This window comes from Corella eumyota, chromosome 2, assembly GCF_963082875.1.
Source record: "Corella eumyota chromosome 2, kaCorEumy4.1, whole genome shotgun sequence".
In the NCBI taxonomy this organism is placed as follows: domain Eukaryota; kingdom Metazoa; phylum Chordata; class Ascidiacea; order Phlebobranchia; family Corellidae; genus Corella; species Corella eumyota.
Window position 1 is genome coordinate 5,946,582 of NC_137491.1, and position 18,846 is coordinate 5,965,427.

The window sequence follows — 18,846 nt, forward strand, 5'->3', positions numbered from 1 at the left end:
ATTTGTATTGGATGCGTTTCCGCTTGAAAAAAAAACAAATTTTGTAATACGTCAATGGGCATCATTAATTTTCAGACATTTAACATGATTTATTGTTGATAAAGTGTAAAATGTGTTAAGTATTAACTCAAACGTAGTGCTAATGTGTTTTAAATTGCGCTTAGACAGGGCATCGGTAACACAAACGACCGGCAAACGCTGTTGGCTTGAATGAATCCAAATAAATGAGCAAGCGAGCTTATATACCCTTCTATAAATAGACCAGTGTGTCACAGCGCGCGTTTAAAATCGAACGACCAATCGTAAGCCTCGCAAATGACGTAAAGATTTATGTCTACTCTACGAAAACAGCGCACGTACGAAACTTGGAATAGTAATTCGTCTATACTTAATAAAAAACAGGATTTTAATTATTTATTACATAACCTGTGTATACGGAATACACTAAAAAATTGATGAGTGTCACAGACAAGCTTAGCACAGGTTTCAATTAAATGGAAAACGTTGCATTTTCGTACGGAAAAGATTTAGAACGGCAAGAAATAGCACGAAGACCGGCATTTTGTGTGATTATTTTTTTTCACGCGCGCCGCCTGCAAGACATAGTGCCACATGCTCGTACACACACACACACCAACAATTTCGGTACATTCAACAAATTGTTGGAACTGAGTTGCCTTCTTCCTGTACGACTACCAATCGATAGAAAGTTTGTACCGCTTGCATATTTTGAATACTAGCACTTCAACTCACCTGTACTCAATAACGAAATTAAAACGCAACCAAAGAGAAACGTAATTTAGTGCAAGTAAGATATGGATTAATATTAACATATTAGGTTTAAATGTTTAGCATAATAAATGTCTATATATTGTTTAATATTTTAGTCGATTTGTCTTAGTAGGCCATTTTTATGTAGTACGTTTTAAAGAGAAGATTAGGAAATTGGTTTTCAGACGACGTCTGGAGAATTGGTCGATATTAAATGATGAATAACGTCAGAGCGTGAGGGCTTTTGTTTTTTTTATGTCGGTTGTAGTCCGTTTTTAATTAAATTTTACATTTACGATACGGCATGCAATAAGTTTTTGCAGCGTTAATGATTAGGCCGGTCAGTCAGTGCGCTGTGATATTAGGTAATTATACCCGGGGCTATATATGTACCGTAGACTTATGCTTGTAAAGTAAGCCGGTATAAGTCCGTTGTAATTATAACGTTGTTGGTCATCATTTCTTATTTTCAGTTTGAATTAATAACATCAGGTTTAATTTAAACAGTAGAACCCATCTATATAGCTGAACATCCACAAACCACTTCCTGACTTTTGTATATATAGGCTTCTGAAATTAGTCAGAAATTGGTATTATTTCTAAAAATAGGAAAAGGCAATGAATGAGTAATATGTATGCGAAAGAATTGGGATATGTTAAAATTATTTGACTTTTATTTTTACTCATTTAGGTTTTTTAATTAAAATAATTAAAGTTTTGATCTAGTTTGCCCATAACTAGCAGAATGGATCTGTTACCTTGTGGGAACATATTTAAGGAGTTACAAATAATACATGATACAGGTTATTTCTCATCGATGCCTAGTCTAGAAGAAAACTGGCAACAAACTCGATTTCAAATGGAAAAATTTTTACAAAGTGAACCTTTAAATTATCAAAGCCCTCCTTCACCTGCTAAAGATAACCCTTGGAACAAATTCATGGTGCCTTTAAGGGTAAAGGGGGGTCCTGGACTAACCGTGGAAGACATTCAAACAGCACGGAGGCGATTTCGATTAAAGCGGAGTGCTTCATCTGGAGTTGGGTCGATGTCCTCTTATGATTCTGCATCTGGTGAACACAGTCCTATTCCATACTCCTGTTACGACCCTTTAAAAGATGCTTTAAAAAACATTAAATCGGCGTCAATGGGTTTTGGTTTAACACCACCAACTAGCCCAGAAAATAGCATCACAAGTTTAAATGACATTGCTGGTAATGCTGTGTATGCCACAAAACTACATAAAATGTCATCAGCTGACTCGATACTAAACCATTCAACTTTAACATTATCCGGGGTCAATTTAAACACTTTAACTGCGCAAATGAGTGCAGTGCAAAAAGTAGCAACAGCACTTTCTAGTAAAAACATTGACCTTAAAACGACCAACTCTACCAACAGTATTCAAATAAAAACCAGTGAATCAGACTCGAATAAAAAGCGAATTCATAGATGTAATTATCCAAATTGTAGGAAGGTTTACACGAAAAGTTCACATTTAAAAGCCCACCAACGAACACATACAGGTATTTAATTATTAATTTTTGTTTTAATCCAGTATATACACATTAATGTGAAAGTATATTTAATGTCTGTTGTTGCAGCTTCTAGTTAAAGTGTAACTTCAACATAACACAAATAGTTTATAATACATTTTTTATAAATATATATTTAGAAAAATATTATATACAGTACATTGTTTGAAACTTTTTATAATCCATTGTTTAAATCAATTCAAATATAAGGGCATCAAATTGCATAAAGCCTGCTATGATTTTGCAAAATTTATTAGCATTAATATACTACATAAAAGTTTTATCTAATAACCGGCATTGTTGACGGAAATTTTACTGACGTCAGTTAAGGCATGATCACAACAGGAAATATTAAGTGGTGTATACATCTACAGGAACCTGTGTTTATAATGAATCATATATACCAGGCTGCTTTGTTGTTATTACAATGTTGTTGTTGTTAATTTGTACACTTTTTGTTACAATATGTTGCTTGTTTGACCCTTTAGACAAAGTTTTAATGTATGAACTCAAGTTACCTTTTGAAGTAAAAAAGTGTCTGGTGTCTGGGGCTTGTTCTCTTTAAGTTGTAGTTTGTTTTAAGTCATTAAGTGTGATGTTTTTTTTCACGTCTCATTGTGAAATGGGGAATTTCGAATTTTAACAATGTTAATCATGTTAAGAACAATGTCAAATTCTCCTGCCTTATGGTGTAATGTTTGTTATGATTCATAAACTTATGATGTGTATTGTTTATCAGGTGAGAAGCCTTACAAGTGTAATTGGGAAGGTTGTGAATGGAGATTCGCTAGAAGTGACGAACTAACAAGACATTACCGAAAACATACTGGTGCTAAGCCATTTAAATGCAGTCAATGTGACAGGTACTAATTTGTAACATAATACATCAATCTAAACAATCCTTTAATAAGACTTCTACATTTCATAATTATATTAATCAGGGTTTGTTTACAAAACCTTACATGAACTATGTATCATTAGTATATATTTCCATTTAAGTTAAACATAGTCATGAAGAAACCTTCATTTGTTTAGTAAGTGTAGCACAAATGTTGAATTTAACATTATATTTTTATTTTTAATACAGTTTAAGATATTTGTTTTTATCCTGTAGGTGCTTTTCAAGATCGGATCATTTAGCTTTACATATGAAAAGGCACACTTGATTACAAGCTTGCCACAAGCTATCACAATATGTTTAGTTGCACATTTGTAAGGCCTGTGTTCACCGCAGGAAACTTGGGGAAATTAGAAATTTAACCATGTGTGCCTATGTCACCATTAGCATCTCTGTTGTGAGACTTATGGTCCTGTTTTCATTTGTATGCAAACCCAGTATTCACTGTGCAGTAGGTTGTCACTAAGCCGGACCCAAATTAAATTTTTATTTTCTTTTCGTTTTAGTCATTTATTTTGCTTTACAATTTGCGATATCAGTCTATGCCTGGTAAAAACCAAGTAAACTGCATTACCGTGCAGTAATTGTTAAGCTTAGTTTTTTGAATTTTTGCAAAGTTTTAAACTGTGATGGTTTATTTTTGTTAAGAACTTTAAAGTTTCCACTGCCGACAGTATTTTATTATTTTGTGTAAAGGCAGTTTCCTTGTGAGCGTTATATATAAACTGCTTTGGAAACTGCAATGTGTAGTTGTTTATGCTTGTTACAAATATATGTTTCAAATTAAAAATCCGTTTCTATATTAATATATATATATCTAATAAAAAATATATAATATATATTATCATATATCTATAAAAAAAATAATACTGAACTGTTTTCTCTTTTAACTAACCTAATATAAACATGTTCCTATTTGTACTGTATTGTAACCCATTCTTGTTTCGTAATATTATAATTGTGTTCTAAATTTAATCATGTTATAATTACATCATGTAAGTTTTCTTTTTTTTCAAATTCTTACGATCAATATCAAATTGGGAATAGGTTATTAATTTTTTTCTGTTAAACAAAAATCAATTTCAATTTAATGAGCGCATGACATAGATTTAATTGCCATCTAACGGCATTGACCTAAACAGGATTTACATTTTGATTTGATTGAGTGTTCCTGTTTTTAAATAAAGCCAGCAACTAAAGCAAATTTAGTAATGGTATGTTTGTATTTAATTAAATCTATAGATTAATTACTAAATTTATTTCAAATTGTCACACAAAAAATTGTGGATGTTTTATCTGTGGACTAAAATCTATGCTTGATTCAAATTATCTGTGTTTTTTTTAATTTAACGCAGTTTTTGATTACAATTTATTAAATTAATAACAAGGTTTTTTTTGGTTATTTGCACACATTGGTTTGAAACTTCGTTCTGTGATAAATTGTTAAATTAAAATTCAATGACATTTTAAAATCATGAAATAGGTCATACTATATTTAATTTAAAAAATTATATAAAGGTTATGTTAATGTGCATGTAATAGGCACTGGATAATGTTGGACAACAAAAATATAATTAACCCAAAATAAACTGTTCCAACAAATCTGTGCCTATTAAAAAATATTGTATGGATAACACATTGTTACTACTTAGTGTGCCAATGTAGGTTCACAATAATATGCAATTTTTTGATTTTATGTGATAATTGCTGCTTACATGTAGCAGTTGGCAGATATTTTGGTTAGCATGCTTTAAATATTACACATCTGAAAAAAATTAATAACTTTGAATCACTAGTTATTTAAATTAAAAAAAAACATAAATGTTTTTCTTGTTATTGTTTTTATACTTACATGTGAACACAGTTATTTAAATGGGAATGATTCCTGTAAAATTCATTCTTAACAATGCAAACATTGAGCTCATTTAAAATTGTTTCACTTTCTATTTATCATAGATACATTGGTTACAAAAAACCGCAGTCACACATAATCGCAGTGTTCAATATATTTATCTTGCTAAAAATATGGAAATTTTCTTATTATGTTTATTCGATTCGCCATAAAAAATGTTGTAAACGAAAAAAATCTTATCTATTTCGAATGTGAACTGCCTTCATGTTATACCCACTTCCATATTATTTTGTGATTAATTTTGTTTATCACCAGTTCGACCTAATCTAGGTAAAGCATCTATGTTTACCAATCGCAGTGTTGGAATTTAAAAAATCATTAATCTCTATACTATTATATAATAAAATAATAATAAAATACAAAAATGTGGTGTTGTATGTAAATTTCAGGTAAAAACAAGCTTTATTTACTGTTGTAAAATTTAAGGTTTAATAGTTTGTATTAGTTCTGACTTTAGTTGTATATCTAAACAGTCAGCAGTTGTTTTTTTAACGTTCCCAGTGACTTGGAAAATATCTTATTTTTATGCGTGGTAAATTACTATGTAACATACTAAGTAGTGCCCGTGCAGTTTTAAATTGCTATCTTTAAAATAGTAAACAATCGTCGGGATATCTTAAATCATTATTTACCATGATAACGTTTTGGATAATCGCCGTGTTTGTTTTTTTCCATAACGTCCATTGTCAACTTATAGGATTAGCGTTGTTATTCTCTCCCATTGTGACGATTACAATGGCTTTATCGTAAGGCGTTTATACGATCGCAAAGGGAAATGTTGAAATATTTTCACAACACAAGCAACAGGATTCGGGTCCGACACAGCAACACAACGCGGAGTAAAAGTTCTAGTAAATTTCCGACTAGTGTTTACGTTCGTAGCAAGAAATGATTCACTTTTACGCTCCGCTTGTGCGGAGGAACGCTTTGTAAAAACACAAAAGAGAAATGTCAAGTTTTCTTCACGAATTCTCGAGCCTTAAACAACAGCGCATCTTTGTCTCTTTTAAGAATTAACCCTGCACGCGCGATTGCACATAGCTCAGCCTACACACCGACCGTAACATTCTTGAAATTACCGAAAAGCGAATCTTCGATTTGAAAAATGCTAAAATACCTGGCAGGAAAATATCTTAAAACTACAAGTATGTGTTCTATTTATAACCATGACAATAACGCATTGTTCTTTTGCTGGACGATAATCGAGAATTGTTTTAAATTTTAAGCGGATTTAGATAGTATCAATTCGCTTCTTAAGGTTTTAACTAAAATCTTCCGTTTTTTTATGGTATTTAATTTACCCCCTCCAATGTTTACAAGTAAATTCTGGATTTAAATATTGTTTGTCTTGCAAACAAATTAAATTTTTAAAAACAAATTAAAAATTTGAATTGTTATATAGACATTGCTATTTATTTTTTTTTAATAAAGACGTTTGGCATTTTGTGGTTGTTGCCAATTTGCAGTGAGATTTGATTAAATGAATATTCTGCCTTCTGGATAAATTTAATGACATAAAAATCGAAATGCCTTTAGTCCTATAGCTCACATTTTAGTGAGTTTTAAACATCTATTTTAATATGAAATGCGATCTTTAAGATAGGTAATAAAATTTTTATTGACATAAAATGTACGCTAATTTAAAAGGAATTTAGAACGTCATTAGGTTTACGGTTCTAATACCAACTTTGGTTTACATTCCACTTTTCTAATACGTATACACAGCTAAAACGCAAGCCGCTAAGCTTATCTTCAATAGTAACAAACAAACATGCTTTAGTAGTGTAAAACAGCTTACATGACGTCATCATAGTTTATTGACTTGAGATTTATTGATACTTCACCTTAATTCGAAACAATTTGTTTTTTTACCGTTTAAAATTATTACGTCACAACCAGACGACGACACGTGTTGTGGTCGTGTTTGGAATGTGAATAAAAACATATTGTTGTTGATTCGAGCAAATACGCAAAATAGCTTTAGCTAGAAACTTGTGTTTTGATCGAAACATATTTATAATATCACAAATTTACACTCTGTAACGATGACCCAAATGCATGTCATAAATTATGATTTAACTGGTACATTTTAATAATATGTTATATGCACCATGATTTATTAAATGCCATTGTTTGCTGGGTGACAAAAATAATATAATAAATGCGTTTTAGTGTAATTTTAATTTACTAAAATATTGGTTTAAATTATTAAAACATGTTGTTGGTTAGCTGAAATGCTCCAACGCGACATCATGTGAAAGCCCTTAAAGTAGTCCACTTTAATTAACCTTTAATTTAGTGTTACCCTATTTTTAGGTCGTGAAGTCGACATTCCGCATCAAAGATAAAGATATCTAAAAAAAAACTTGCCTAATTTATAAGTAAACGTTACATGTATGGGGCTTAAACATAAAACCCTTTGGGATGATTTCCGATGCAGAAATCGGTATACTACTTACGTGAAATATATAGTGTAATATGCTTTGCTATCATTTTTCATTCCGAAAAAAATAAATCTAGTAAAAATAGTATAATTTTTTTATCCTGTGACTGGGAGTAAAAGGTTTATTGGTTATCCTCTTTTTGTGCAGATGTGTAGCTTGATTTAAAATAACTAAGGAAAGGCTGAAAGGGGAATGCCTGGGTTAATATTGTTTTATAACATTTGCCTTTGTATTCGCATTCTAAATATCAGGGTTTGTAAGTCGGTTTGATGCCAGTATAAGTGATAAAGTTTTAACATTTGCTTAGCTTTAGCTGTTAAACTTTTTAATCTGTTAAATAATCGAAGTCTGTTAGTCAATTGTCGGCTTGTCAGACTGTCTAAAAAAATATATGTAACATTACATTTTTACATTAAGGTTGGAGTTTATTGTCAGTAATAGTTTGTAACACTATAAGAATAATAAACTAAGAATGGATGTTTAAAAATAACAACCTTTTAACCTTGAAAACTGTGTTTTTATTTTTTTTAAACAACAAATTTGCTGAAAATATAAACCAAGCCATATGGAGATTGGTGAGTTAGTTTTCTAAAAAATTGTTCCTTAAATAAAATTTATACTAAATCTTTGTTTTTATTGATTATGAACAACTGTTATTAAACCAAACAAAAATAACAATTAGACAATACATTTTAAACAATGGTCTATTAAAAAATTGAACAATGACAATAACCAAAACCCTTTAAACTTTGATTTAACAATTCAAAATATTTAAAAAGCAATAATGCTTCTATTATAAATATAGTAAAAGTTTTTTAATAAAATATTATTTGTTTTAGAATATTGTGATGATCAAATGAAGTCACCAAACACTGATATTGCTATGGTAACTCAGCTTCTTCAAGAAAAAGAAAGGGATCTTGAACTTGCAGCAAGGATTGGACAAACTCTTTTGATTCGGAACAAAACAGTTACACATCAAAACGAATTGTTGGAAGATAAGTTATCGCAAGCCTTGGAAGAGGTATATAAATAATTTTAATTTTTGTTGACATTTTATTTTTGATTTAACAAAGTTTAAAAAAATATGTTACTATAGTAACTTTACATTTACAAAATATAATTTTTTTTTAATTATATTTTTTTGCTTAGGCCTCCCAGTTAAGACATGAAATTAGTCTAAAAGACGATCTTCTTCATATTTATGCTGATGATGAAACAGATTCAAGTGGAGCTCCATCACCTGGTAGAGGTAAATATTGTCATTTTTACACTTAAGAATATTTTTTTTAAACAAATATAAAAAAATACTTTGGATAACAACATTTTAAATTAAGAAATGGATGAATTAAAAAAATGTGATGTTATGTTAAGTGTTGTTTATAATATTTGGCTATCAATCTTAGAAGTTTGCAAAAATTTAAAATAATCTGCAATAACAATTTAGCAGAATTGCCGGTAGATGTTTGATGTTTAAATTTTAAAACTGCGAACGTGACATTCCCCAATTGATAAACAGCCCCCAAAAGTAAACGCTGCTAAAGTCACTTAAACCCTTGATTTACAATTATAATTAAAATTTAAGAGCATAGCCTCACAATAGATTCATTGTTTTCAAAAAAGTTGTCAGAAATCATTTATGATTTTATCAGTGGTATTATTAGTTAAACTAATAATATACTTACTAAATCACAAAAAAATGACATATTTTCAAGTTTTTTTTTACGTTATTATAATTTTCCTATTGTTTTATTTTTAATTTAATGATTAATAAAAGACAGCTTTTCTTTTTGAATATAGAAGTAAAAATATTTGGTCGTTCCCAACTGCAAAGTCAAGTTGAATCCCTACATGAGAAAATCAAAAGGTTGGAGCAAGACAATGCTGATCTTTTGGAAGAGGTATATATGTATAATAATTAAAAAAAAAGATTTATAAAAAAACTTAGTTTGTGTTTTTATATTTACATAATGTTTAGATTGGAACTGTTTAATGTATACCGGCAGCGTGGTGTAGTGGTATAAACTTTCTCCTTCTGAGCCAGCACTTAATCAGCAGCATAGTTATCGGGCAATTATAATCTATATAATATCCCAAACTGCTAAAGGCAACTCGAGACTGGGTTGGTGTAACTAATGTTACTCTATGTTAAGGTCGCGCATTGGACCTTCTCACATCGAGGATAAAGATATATATATACAAAAAAAAGTATTTATAAGCATTCTGTTTGACTTAAATGTTACTTTTGAACACAGTGATTTTAATTTTTAGCAATCGAGTATTCAGTCTGAAGATTTACATTGTGAAGAACAAGCTCAAGTTGCCAGCACTGTCAAGCAACTTCACATCTTACAGAAAGAACTAGGTGCATAAAGTTATTATAGGTTTAAATGTATATATATATATATATATATATAATATGTTGCTATGTTATTTTTCATGATCGACTTAAAGAATTTTGATCGACTTAAAAAATTTATGATCTATTATCCAATCAAAATATATATTGGCCTTGTGCTTTAAATTATTTTTTCTTTCATAAATTTATTTTATAGCATGACTAAAGCTACAAAAAAATCTCTAGTCAATTAATTAATGTATTTATTCACTTTCTCTTTAACAAATTAAATTTTCTTAGAAATAGCAAACAGTCAAATTCAAGCAGTGACAGATGAACTATCAAAACGAAGCAACGAGGCAATGAAACAACAAAAAGAAATCTCATCATTGATCTCACAAATATTATCACTACAACACAAACATAAGGATGTAAGTTAAAACAGAAATTAACTCGTTTATTTTTTAGTCATTTTATTTTCTGGAAATAATTAAATTGAATGATGTTAGTTGCAAGGTCATGGTTTTTGTTTTTAAGGAACTAAATCCCTTGTTGTAATTAGTTTAACCGAAATAATATTTACAGAAATGTGGTTTATATTAAACTGTGGACGTGACATTCTAGGGTTGGCAAACATGCTGAGTTGGCAAATTTAAAACAATAAAGTTCCCCCTAACAACCAATTATAAAGATTGAAAAATCTAAAAAATTTTGTTTAGCAATGCCAGTACTTTTATTTTTTGTCTATATTTATATATTTCTTTTTTTTTAATTAATTGTTTTTTTAAAACTTATTGTTAACAATTTTTTGTTTTATTATTCTAGCTTGCACTTGAGCATGAAGAGCTTCAAGAACACTTAAGTGTTGCAAATCGGTCCCAGTTCGAACTTTCTAAAGAAGTAAGATGTCACTCTTTAATTTTGATTACATACACTGAAAAATTTAAATAAAACAAACATCAACCAACTTGTTGTTTTGTATTTTAATTTTAATAATTAATTACATTTTTGCGGCCAATGTCAACCCATGTAAACAAATGTTGAGGTCTTATCAATATATTAAACATGGTAGTGTTTTAATAGTATTATCAAGTGTTATTATATTCAAATTGATCTTTTTTTTAAAACTTTTAATATTTTTAAAGGTTCAAAATTTAGAGGATAGATATCAGGAGGTTTTGTCAGTAATTGAGGAAACTCGAGAAACAAATAATCTTTTATCAAACAACACCAGTAGTTTTGACTCACGCTCACTTGAGTGTACTCATGTGAGTAAAAAATAAATTTTTATCATGTTTTTCCTTATAACTTTTTTTTTTATAAAAACTTAATTTTTTGATAACAAAGAATGTTTTTTGTTCCAAGGATTCACAAGTTCCATTTCAACACTCACTGGCAGCAGAGTTAGAGAATAGTGGGCTTGATTTTAATCTTCTTCCTCCATCTGCATCTTCTTCTGCTCAGGAAGATCCAGAAGAGGATCCATTGCCAAAGAGGTTAATTATAGATAAAAAAGTTGTTACAAAATTTTACTTTATTAAAAAATTGTTTATGCAAATTATGTTTAAAGAAAATTTGTATATTAATAAAAGTTTTTAAAATTAACAAAAGTTTGAATTATTTTTAGTTTTTTATGTAAATCATCTTCTTTACCACTTGGTAAACCTGGTCAACCCGGTACTGAAGATCTTAATACTGCCATTGTTAAACTTTCAACCAAAAAACCAAGCCCCAGTCTTAAAACTGTAAGTTAAAAGTCTTGATTTAAATTATTAGGCGTTTTTATCAATAGTCAACTAACTACAAAGTGTTACTAACATTAGTACCGTTTGTACTGGACAATAATAAATTTATTATTTTATTTAGTTTGTTAAATTAAATATTGTTATAATTCAGATTCAAACAAATGGTATTGTACAGCGTTATAACTCTAAGATAACAGCAAAAAGTACAGGAATGCGTAAAATATCAACCGCTCCTAAATTAAGGATTGTCAAACCACTGGAAGGTGATAAATTTATTTATTTTGGCGTTGGTTTTAATTTATTCAAAAAGCAAATATTATACTTACATGTCATTAATTTACTTTTACATATGAACATTAAGTGAATATTCTTGGTACAACTGCTGATAAAATGTCTATATTGATCTGCATATTTTATGCCTAATAAATTCTGTCTGTTGTAAAAGTGCCAGAAATTAAAATTTAATTAATGAATAATTAAAGTACAGCTTTTTTATACAAACAGTGGTTTTGTGTAAGCAATTAAAAATTCAAACTAATCTGTTTAACTTTATTGTTTAACATACTTTTTAGTTCTAAAGTTTTTTAAATTTTAAGGTTCTGCCACATTACACCATTGGAAATATCTGGCAGAACGCTGCATGAGTTTTCTTCCTATGAAAGATGAAATGATCAGTTCTGCCGGAATCTTAATCAGAGGAGCTTGTGTTAAACAAGAAACAAAGAAAAAAAATGTTCCCAAAACAAGTCAACCAAAGAAATGCAGATTTGTGCTTGGCGATGAAGACGAACAAATTGAAGGTAGCAAACGATTTCTAAAATTATAACAACTTATATTTTAACAAAAAAAATAACATTAAATTTTAATATTTTGTGAGTTTTGAAACTTTTTATTTTAGAGCCAATATTTATTGGTAGTGAAGATGCATTTGATTCATTTTGTCCAACTTCAAGTTCATTGCCTAAAACAACATTTATGAATCATGCGTAAGTTTTTAATTTTTTTAAATTGATTTCGAAAATAAATCTTAACAATAGTATAGTTTTAATTTGTTCAAGGGCTGTTAATAGCATTTAATTTAAAGTTTAATTAAGGCTTAATAAGTGTGACTAAATTTATTGTTTTATTGCAGATCATATAAGTTTGGAAGTAGCAAACTAAAATCTCCAACTATTATAAAACCAGTGAGTTTTTTCTTCCCCTTAATTATGTTTTAAAATTAAATAAATTAAATTTTTTAATATATTAAAATATGTTTTAAATTTTATATTTTATGTAATATGATCAGGTTTATTTTGACACAATTTTTAACTTATTACAATGTTATAGAAAGTGGTTTTAAGGCCAAAGCCCTCTGAAAATCTACCGTCAACATCAAAGTTAAACAAACAAGTTTTATTAAAGGGATCACAGAGTAGTCCTAACTTTAAAGTTATACCTTCTAGTACTTCTTGTAAGTTATTTCACTTCCTTAATTTTTTTTCTATTTAATTTTTATTTTATATTAAATATAAAAAATTCACTTTTAAACGTAACTTTTTTATGGATTAATTTTTAACTGAATTAAATATTTTTAACAGCTGAAACAAGGAGGGCTGGAGGTGAATTTGAACAATTACATGGAAGTCACAAACTTTTATCTCAACAAAATCGACCCAATTCACTCCGATGTAATTTCTTTCAACAAGATGCACAAAATAAAGGAAAAGGTGGATTTGCCAGACAGATGAGTACACCAAGAAGATAGCATATTGTATAACACTCCAGTTAAGCATGTTAAGCATACAGTTCAGTTGGTCATTACATGATTTACCTATCACAAAATATGAATGTTTTTTTTGCTTGATATAATGCCTATGTAGCATTGTTTTTTTGCATGCTGAATGACTAGGTTTCTTTTTATAAGTATAGGCTGCCGTTTTTATTTGCTACTTAATCCCCGAAAATTTAACAGTTGTGTTGCTATAAAGATGTTGTCCAATATATAGTATGTAAGTCTTTTGGTTTGGTTGTTTCTATAGAGTTCCATTGTCTACTGTCCTTTTGTTTTCATGTTTTTGTCTTAAATAAATTATTTTCCTTTTAGAATATTAAACTTTAAAAAAAATAATCATTAAAACATTCGCTTTATAAAACTTAACTTTTTTTCTTTTTTTTGGCCAATGTGAAAGTTCCTATATTTATTGAAATTAAAAATAATTTATTTTACCGTTAAGTGTTAGTTGTGTCGAGTTATTGTAAACTTTTTCTTGATATTTATGTAATGCAATCATGTGGTAGATAAAAAGTTGCACTTTTAATTATTTACGAAAAAGGTTATTTAAAAGTTGAGCTATATTGGTACAGTTTCAGAAAATTATTTAATTTAGACTACTTTAAATTTTTTCTTTTTTGGTGCTGTTTTTGTATTTCACTGTGATGTTAAACTTGTTAAAAAAAGATTTGTCAATTTCTGCTCTATATAAAACATTTTTTCAAATTTTATTCTTGTTGACTTGTTAAAAATGCAGTTGTTTTTACCTAATCTTTTCTCCCAAATCTTTCTGTTGTTTTTGTGGTCGTTATTTTTGCTATTGTGCACGTTTTATTATTATTGTTACAAATAAAAGTATCAAGTTTTAGCTAACTTTGTTTGCTACATAATTTATTTGTATAAAAAAAGTGTTTTGATAAATTGGTTGGGCTATATATTAGCAATATTTTTTCAAATGTTTTTTAAATCCTGGTTATATTTTAAATTCTTTAATAAATTTTTAATTATTTGTAGCTACAATGAAAAAGTGCTATACGAAAAGGTAAATAAGTCTTCAGAAATATTTTTAATAAATAGTGAGGATAAACGGTAAAGCGTGCGCAATCATGACGTAATTATTGGTATGACGTAACACTACTTAAACTTGATAACGTAGTTTCTGTTTAGTAATTTTACAATTATGGTTTTGGCGTAAATAGTGTTTTGTAGTTAAAAGTACCATTTCTATTAAACTAACATTAAAAACAGTTAAAAAGAAAATTCGGTCTAAGTAACTACAGGTATGATTGTGTTAACTGAGTTTTCTGTGTTATGATAACAATTAAATGTCGTAATGTAGATTTAATAGCACATTTAAGTTTATTTTTATAAAATGCCACATTGTTGTAAAACCAAGAACCAATGGTTTGTTAAACCACAACTGCCTAGGGGAAATTGAAAAAAAACGCCACTGGTTTACCCTAGGCTAGCAAGCAGTTTTCACGATTTTTATTTAGAGTATCTCGGTAAAATATGCAGGTTTATGCCAAGCCCTGTGTTGTAAATTTGGTAAAAAATGTTTAGAAACCAAACAATTTAATTTTTATTTATTGATAGTTTATTTAGCTGCTCGAATAATATATTTATCGCTAAAGTTTAATAAAATGGAGATAAGGTCATGAGGAACGGGGAAGTTAAAAAAAGCAAAAAGAATATGGTTCGTTTTAAAAAATCGAAAACTTGGAATCTAGTATACTTAGCGGCCTTAATAATGGTTGTTTTTCTTTTTATTAACAAAGAAAAACAAACACCGCAAGCCGAATTAGGTAAGATTACGCTTCTTGTTTGTTTATAACATATTTGTTTGGTTTCATTTACAAAACTACGATTTAGAGCTTGTCAGTAATATCGGTAACTATACATCTAATTTTTTAACATCATAACATACTGCTTATCAATATATGATAAATAATTTACAGTATAGTCTAGTTTATGTTTATTTACGTATATTAAACATTTGTTATTGTTTTTTGAATATTACTATTAAATATATAATATGTGTTGTAAGATAATGGGCTAATAATGGGCTTTGTCTTATGCCACAAATTGTAATTCGGCATGTGTTGTTCGTCCGCCTAAGGCGATATTCACATCTATTGTGAAATTTAACAAATAAGTCAATTCCTATTATTTTTGTTAAAAGTTTTAACTCGGAAACGTTAATTTCAAATGTTTTTCCTTTTAATTTAAACTTTTTAAATTGGTTTTAAGTTTGTGAATATGACAATTTTAAAACACGTGGTGATATTACTATGTCAATAATTTGAAAGTCTAGACTAAAAAAAGATAATGATTTATTTTCTTATATTTGCTAAATAAGTTTTAACATAACTCTAGGTTTGTTAAAATATAAAATGGTTAATGGAGAAACTTTATTTGGTAAAACAGTATTTTGGTTGTTCATATATTTAATCTTCACGTATTAACCACTGATTACGTCAGGAGATTTAAAGTGTTTAGAATTAATGTTATAATCGTATTTAAATTACGTAGAAAACAATATTACTCACAAAAGAATGTCAATCGTACTAACAAATTTCACTACTAAATGGATTAGTATTTTACTTTGGTAATGCAATTTGTGGACAAACTAGTTTTTGTAAGGGGCATGAAACTTTATATAATGTATTTGGCGTAGGTGTAAACAAAATAAACAGTTACTCTAAAACGCCTTAAACTATAACAAGTAATCTATATATAATACACAATTTAAGTTTTTTAAATGATTTTTTTTTCAAAATATTTGTATTTTTTAGAAATTCCTTTGGAATGGGTCGAACAAATAAGACAAAGAAGAATTCTAGAACGAAAAAATAATTTAATTAAAAATAAAATTGTTAATACAGTTTTAAAATCACAGTTAAATGAACTTAATGAAGATGTTCCAAACTTAATTACAAAAGATGAATATTTAATTGAAGACAATATTTCGTTTTCACTGGTTAGTTTCTTTAAACAGAGTTTAATCAAGTTAAGAAACATTTGATAACCAAAATTGACAAAGTGATATAAATATATTTAACGTAAATTAACACACTTATTTTGATTTATCTTTTTAGATTGAATAAAAAACATATTTTTTTATTAGTTTCCACCAAATCCAGATTTTATTTTTCACAACAAATTGCCGAAAAGTGGTAGTTCAACTATGAACAACATACTCAAAGTTTTAAAACTAAAAAATAAGTAAGTGTATATATTTATTAACAAAATTAATTGCGTTGCCATATTTTATTTTTATTTTACACTTATTGAAAATTAAATTAATTTTATTTTTAGATTCAACTTCTTGAAGGTTTATCCAAACAAAGCGGCAGTGTCTGATAAAAAAATATTAATTGACTTTTTGCGACCTAAAATCAAGCCTCCTTTTCTATTACTTAAACATCATTATTGGGTTAACTTTACTGAGTAAGTAATCCAATGTTTAAATGTATTATAATAGACGTCATTTATATATTCGAATTACAACTTTTATATGTCAATAAACATCTTAAAGTATTTCGGACTCTAGATTTGTAGATTATTACATGGTAAAATTACAAATAAAAACCACTTAAATTCGTTTATGATATTTAGTTTTTGAATTTTCCAACCATTTGATATGGCTTACAAAAAATTTAACTTGTTTTTGGAATATTAACATTTATTTAAGTTGTATTACAGATATAATTCAGAACAACCAACTTTTATAAATGTGATGCGAGATCCGATTGATTGGTTCACTTCCCGGTTCTACTTTTCTAGGTTTGGTTGGAATAGGAAACCAGGTTGTCGAGAGGAATATTGTCACATGCCGAAAAAAGATTTTAACATGGTAGTTCTTTGTTTAAGCTTTTGTATTATTCAGAAGTTAATTCAACAAAGTATTTTGTTGACATAATTTTACCATTTTGTTAATATTACTTTATTAACTTTATTTTACAGATAAACAGTATCTGACTCTTTTTTTTAATGTGATGTACATTAACCTAATTTTATTTATTATTTAGGACATAGATGAATGTGTTTCAAGCCGCCATAAGGAATGTATGCTACCCTGGCCTTACATTCCATTCTTTTGTGGATCAAGCGAAGATTGCTTAGAGTAAGTTTCCGTGTGATAAAATCAACATTTAACAATTATTATTGTAAATGAATCTGGTAATATTTTAAAATTTTAGTACAATTACTGAAGAGGAAAAAATACGCAGTTATGAAATCGCTAAGCGTCGGTTAGTAGAGAATTTTTTCTTTGTTGGAATTGTTGAACAGTTCGAAGACACTTTAAATATTCTAGAAAAAATTTTGCCTTCTTATTTTAACGGGGCAGTAGAAGCATGGAAAGGAGAATGTAAGTTTTTCAAAATTATTTTTTTGAAAACTTTGTACAATTATTGTCCAGTTAGTACTTTTAAATATATGTTTTATTATTTTAAAAAAGGGTGGTCCTGTATTTTACATAATCGTTAAATTATTGCATTTCAGTAAATAATACCACAATTTGAGACTTAAATAGAGTAACTGTACTTAAAAACACAAATCTTTGTTTTTGTAGTTGTCCAGGAGCAACAAAATAAAACGAGAACTAGATGCAAAAAAGAAATGAGCGAAAAGTCAAAAAAGTTTTTTGAAAACGGACCATTAAAATATGAAATTAAACTTTATAAATTTGCTAGAGAACTACTTCGTTTAAGAATGCAAAGTCTAGGTTTAAAACCAGTAAAAAAATAACTTAAGTTTTGTGAAACAAATCGCTTCATTTTTATAGTTAAAAAAACTCTTTAGTTAAATTTTTTTTATGTATAAATATAATATATTGACATATATTTATTTATTATTTGCTAAAATTGTCATCTTAGGTCGCTCGAAATTTTGTTTGGTAAGACTATTCACGTAACGCGTTTTACCAACGTAATTTAATTTATGAAGATATTTTGATTGCTAAAAGCCTTAAATAAAAAAATAAAAAAACATGAATATACAAAACTAGTATTTTTTTACGCACATTTGTTGTGTATTCTAGCAATAAAAGACTCTAAAAAAATTAAAAACAAAACTAGTTTTTTTGCAGCTTTTATACTGAATGTAAAATTACTCCCATTATTAGTTGTTTCATACTAGACAAAGGATTTTCATATTACTTTTAAAATCTAAGTATATTTAAACAAAGCATTTAAAAACATATTATTTTTCATATTTGTATTCATTGTTTTATAAAATCGAGATTGAGGATAAACTATATTAAACTAAAAAAACATATGGTAAATTTTCCACTCGATAGTAATTTTGGCTGACCATAAAGTTGTAATTTTGTGGTCTTGTTTCAACCACACTGTATTTGGTTTACTTTACAATTCAGTTTTTTAATAGTAAACAATTTATCAAAACAAAAAGCACGTGTTTATGTAATTGTGCATTGTTTAATTGTT

At 28.2% G+C, this 18,846-nt stretch overlaps 3 protein-coding genes across 3 annotated transcripts; all 3 read left to right on the forward strand.

The window, feature by feature from the left end:
• Nucleotides 1–1,466: 1,466 nt before the first annotated feature.
• LOC145742093 (Krueppel-like factor 6) lies at nucleotides 1,467–5,462 on the forward strand. Its single transcript, XM_082559848.1, has 3 exons — nucleotides 1,467–2,297; nucleotides 3,046–3,169; nucleotides 3,421–5,462. The coding sequence occupies exons 1-3, from the start codon at nucleotides 1,517–1,519 to the stop codon at nucleotides 3,470–3,472; spliced, it is 957 nt and encodes a 318-aa protein (XP_082415974.1). The 5' UTR covers nucleotides 1,467–1,516; the 3' UTR covers nucleotides 3,473–5,462.
• A 2,521-nt stretch (nucleotides 5,463–7,983) lies between these two features.
• On the forward strand, nucleotides 7,984–14,260 carry LOC145742853 (trafficking kinesin-binding protein 1-like). Its single transcript, XM_082560681.1, has 16 exons — nucleotides 7,984–8,135; nucleotides 8,400–8,584; nucleotides 8,713–8,812; nucleotides 9,361–9,461; nucleotides 9,832–9,925; nucleotides 10,199–10,329; nucleotides 10,724–10,798; nucleotides 11,044–11,166; nucleotides 11,264–11,394; nucleotides 11,526–11,643; nucleotides 11,795–11,906; nucleotides 12,240–12,443; nucleotides 12,542–12,629; nucleotides 12,776–12,827; nucleotides 12,973–13,096; nucleotides 13,224–14,260. Exons 1-16 carry the CDS (start codon nucleotides 8,126–8,128, stop codon nucleotides 13,388–13,390), a joined length of 1,815 nt encoding a protein of 604 aa, XP_082416807.1. The 5' UTR covers nucleotides 7,984–8,125; the 3' UTR covers nucleotides 13,391–14,260.
• A 702-nt stretch (nucleotides 14,261–14,962) lies between these two features.
• LOC145743151 (uronyl 2-sulfotransferase-like) lies at nucleotides 14,963–18,372 on the forward strand. Its single transcript, XM_082561058.1, has 8 exons — nucleotides 14,963–15,201; nucleotides 16,192–16,376; nucleotides 16,524–16,621; nucleotides 16,715–16,846; nucleotides 17,102–17,252; nucleotides 17,428–17,522; nucleotides 17,599–17,768; nucleotides 17,973–18,372. Exons 1-8 carry the CDS (start codon nucleotides 15,054–15,056, stop codon nucleotides 18,146–18,148), a joined length of 1,155 nt encoding a protein of 384 aa, XP_082417184.1. The 5' UTR covers nucleotides 14,963–15,053; the 3' UTR covers nucleotides 18,149–18,372.
• The last annotated feature ends 474 nt before the right edge of the window (nucleotides 18,373–18,846 follow it).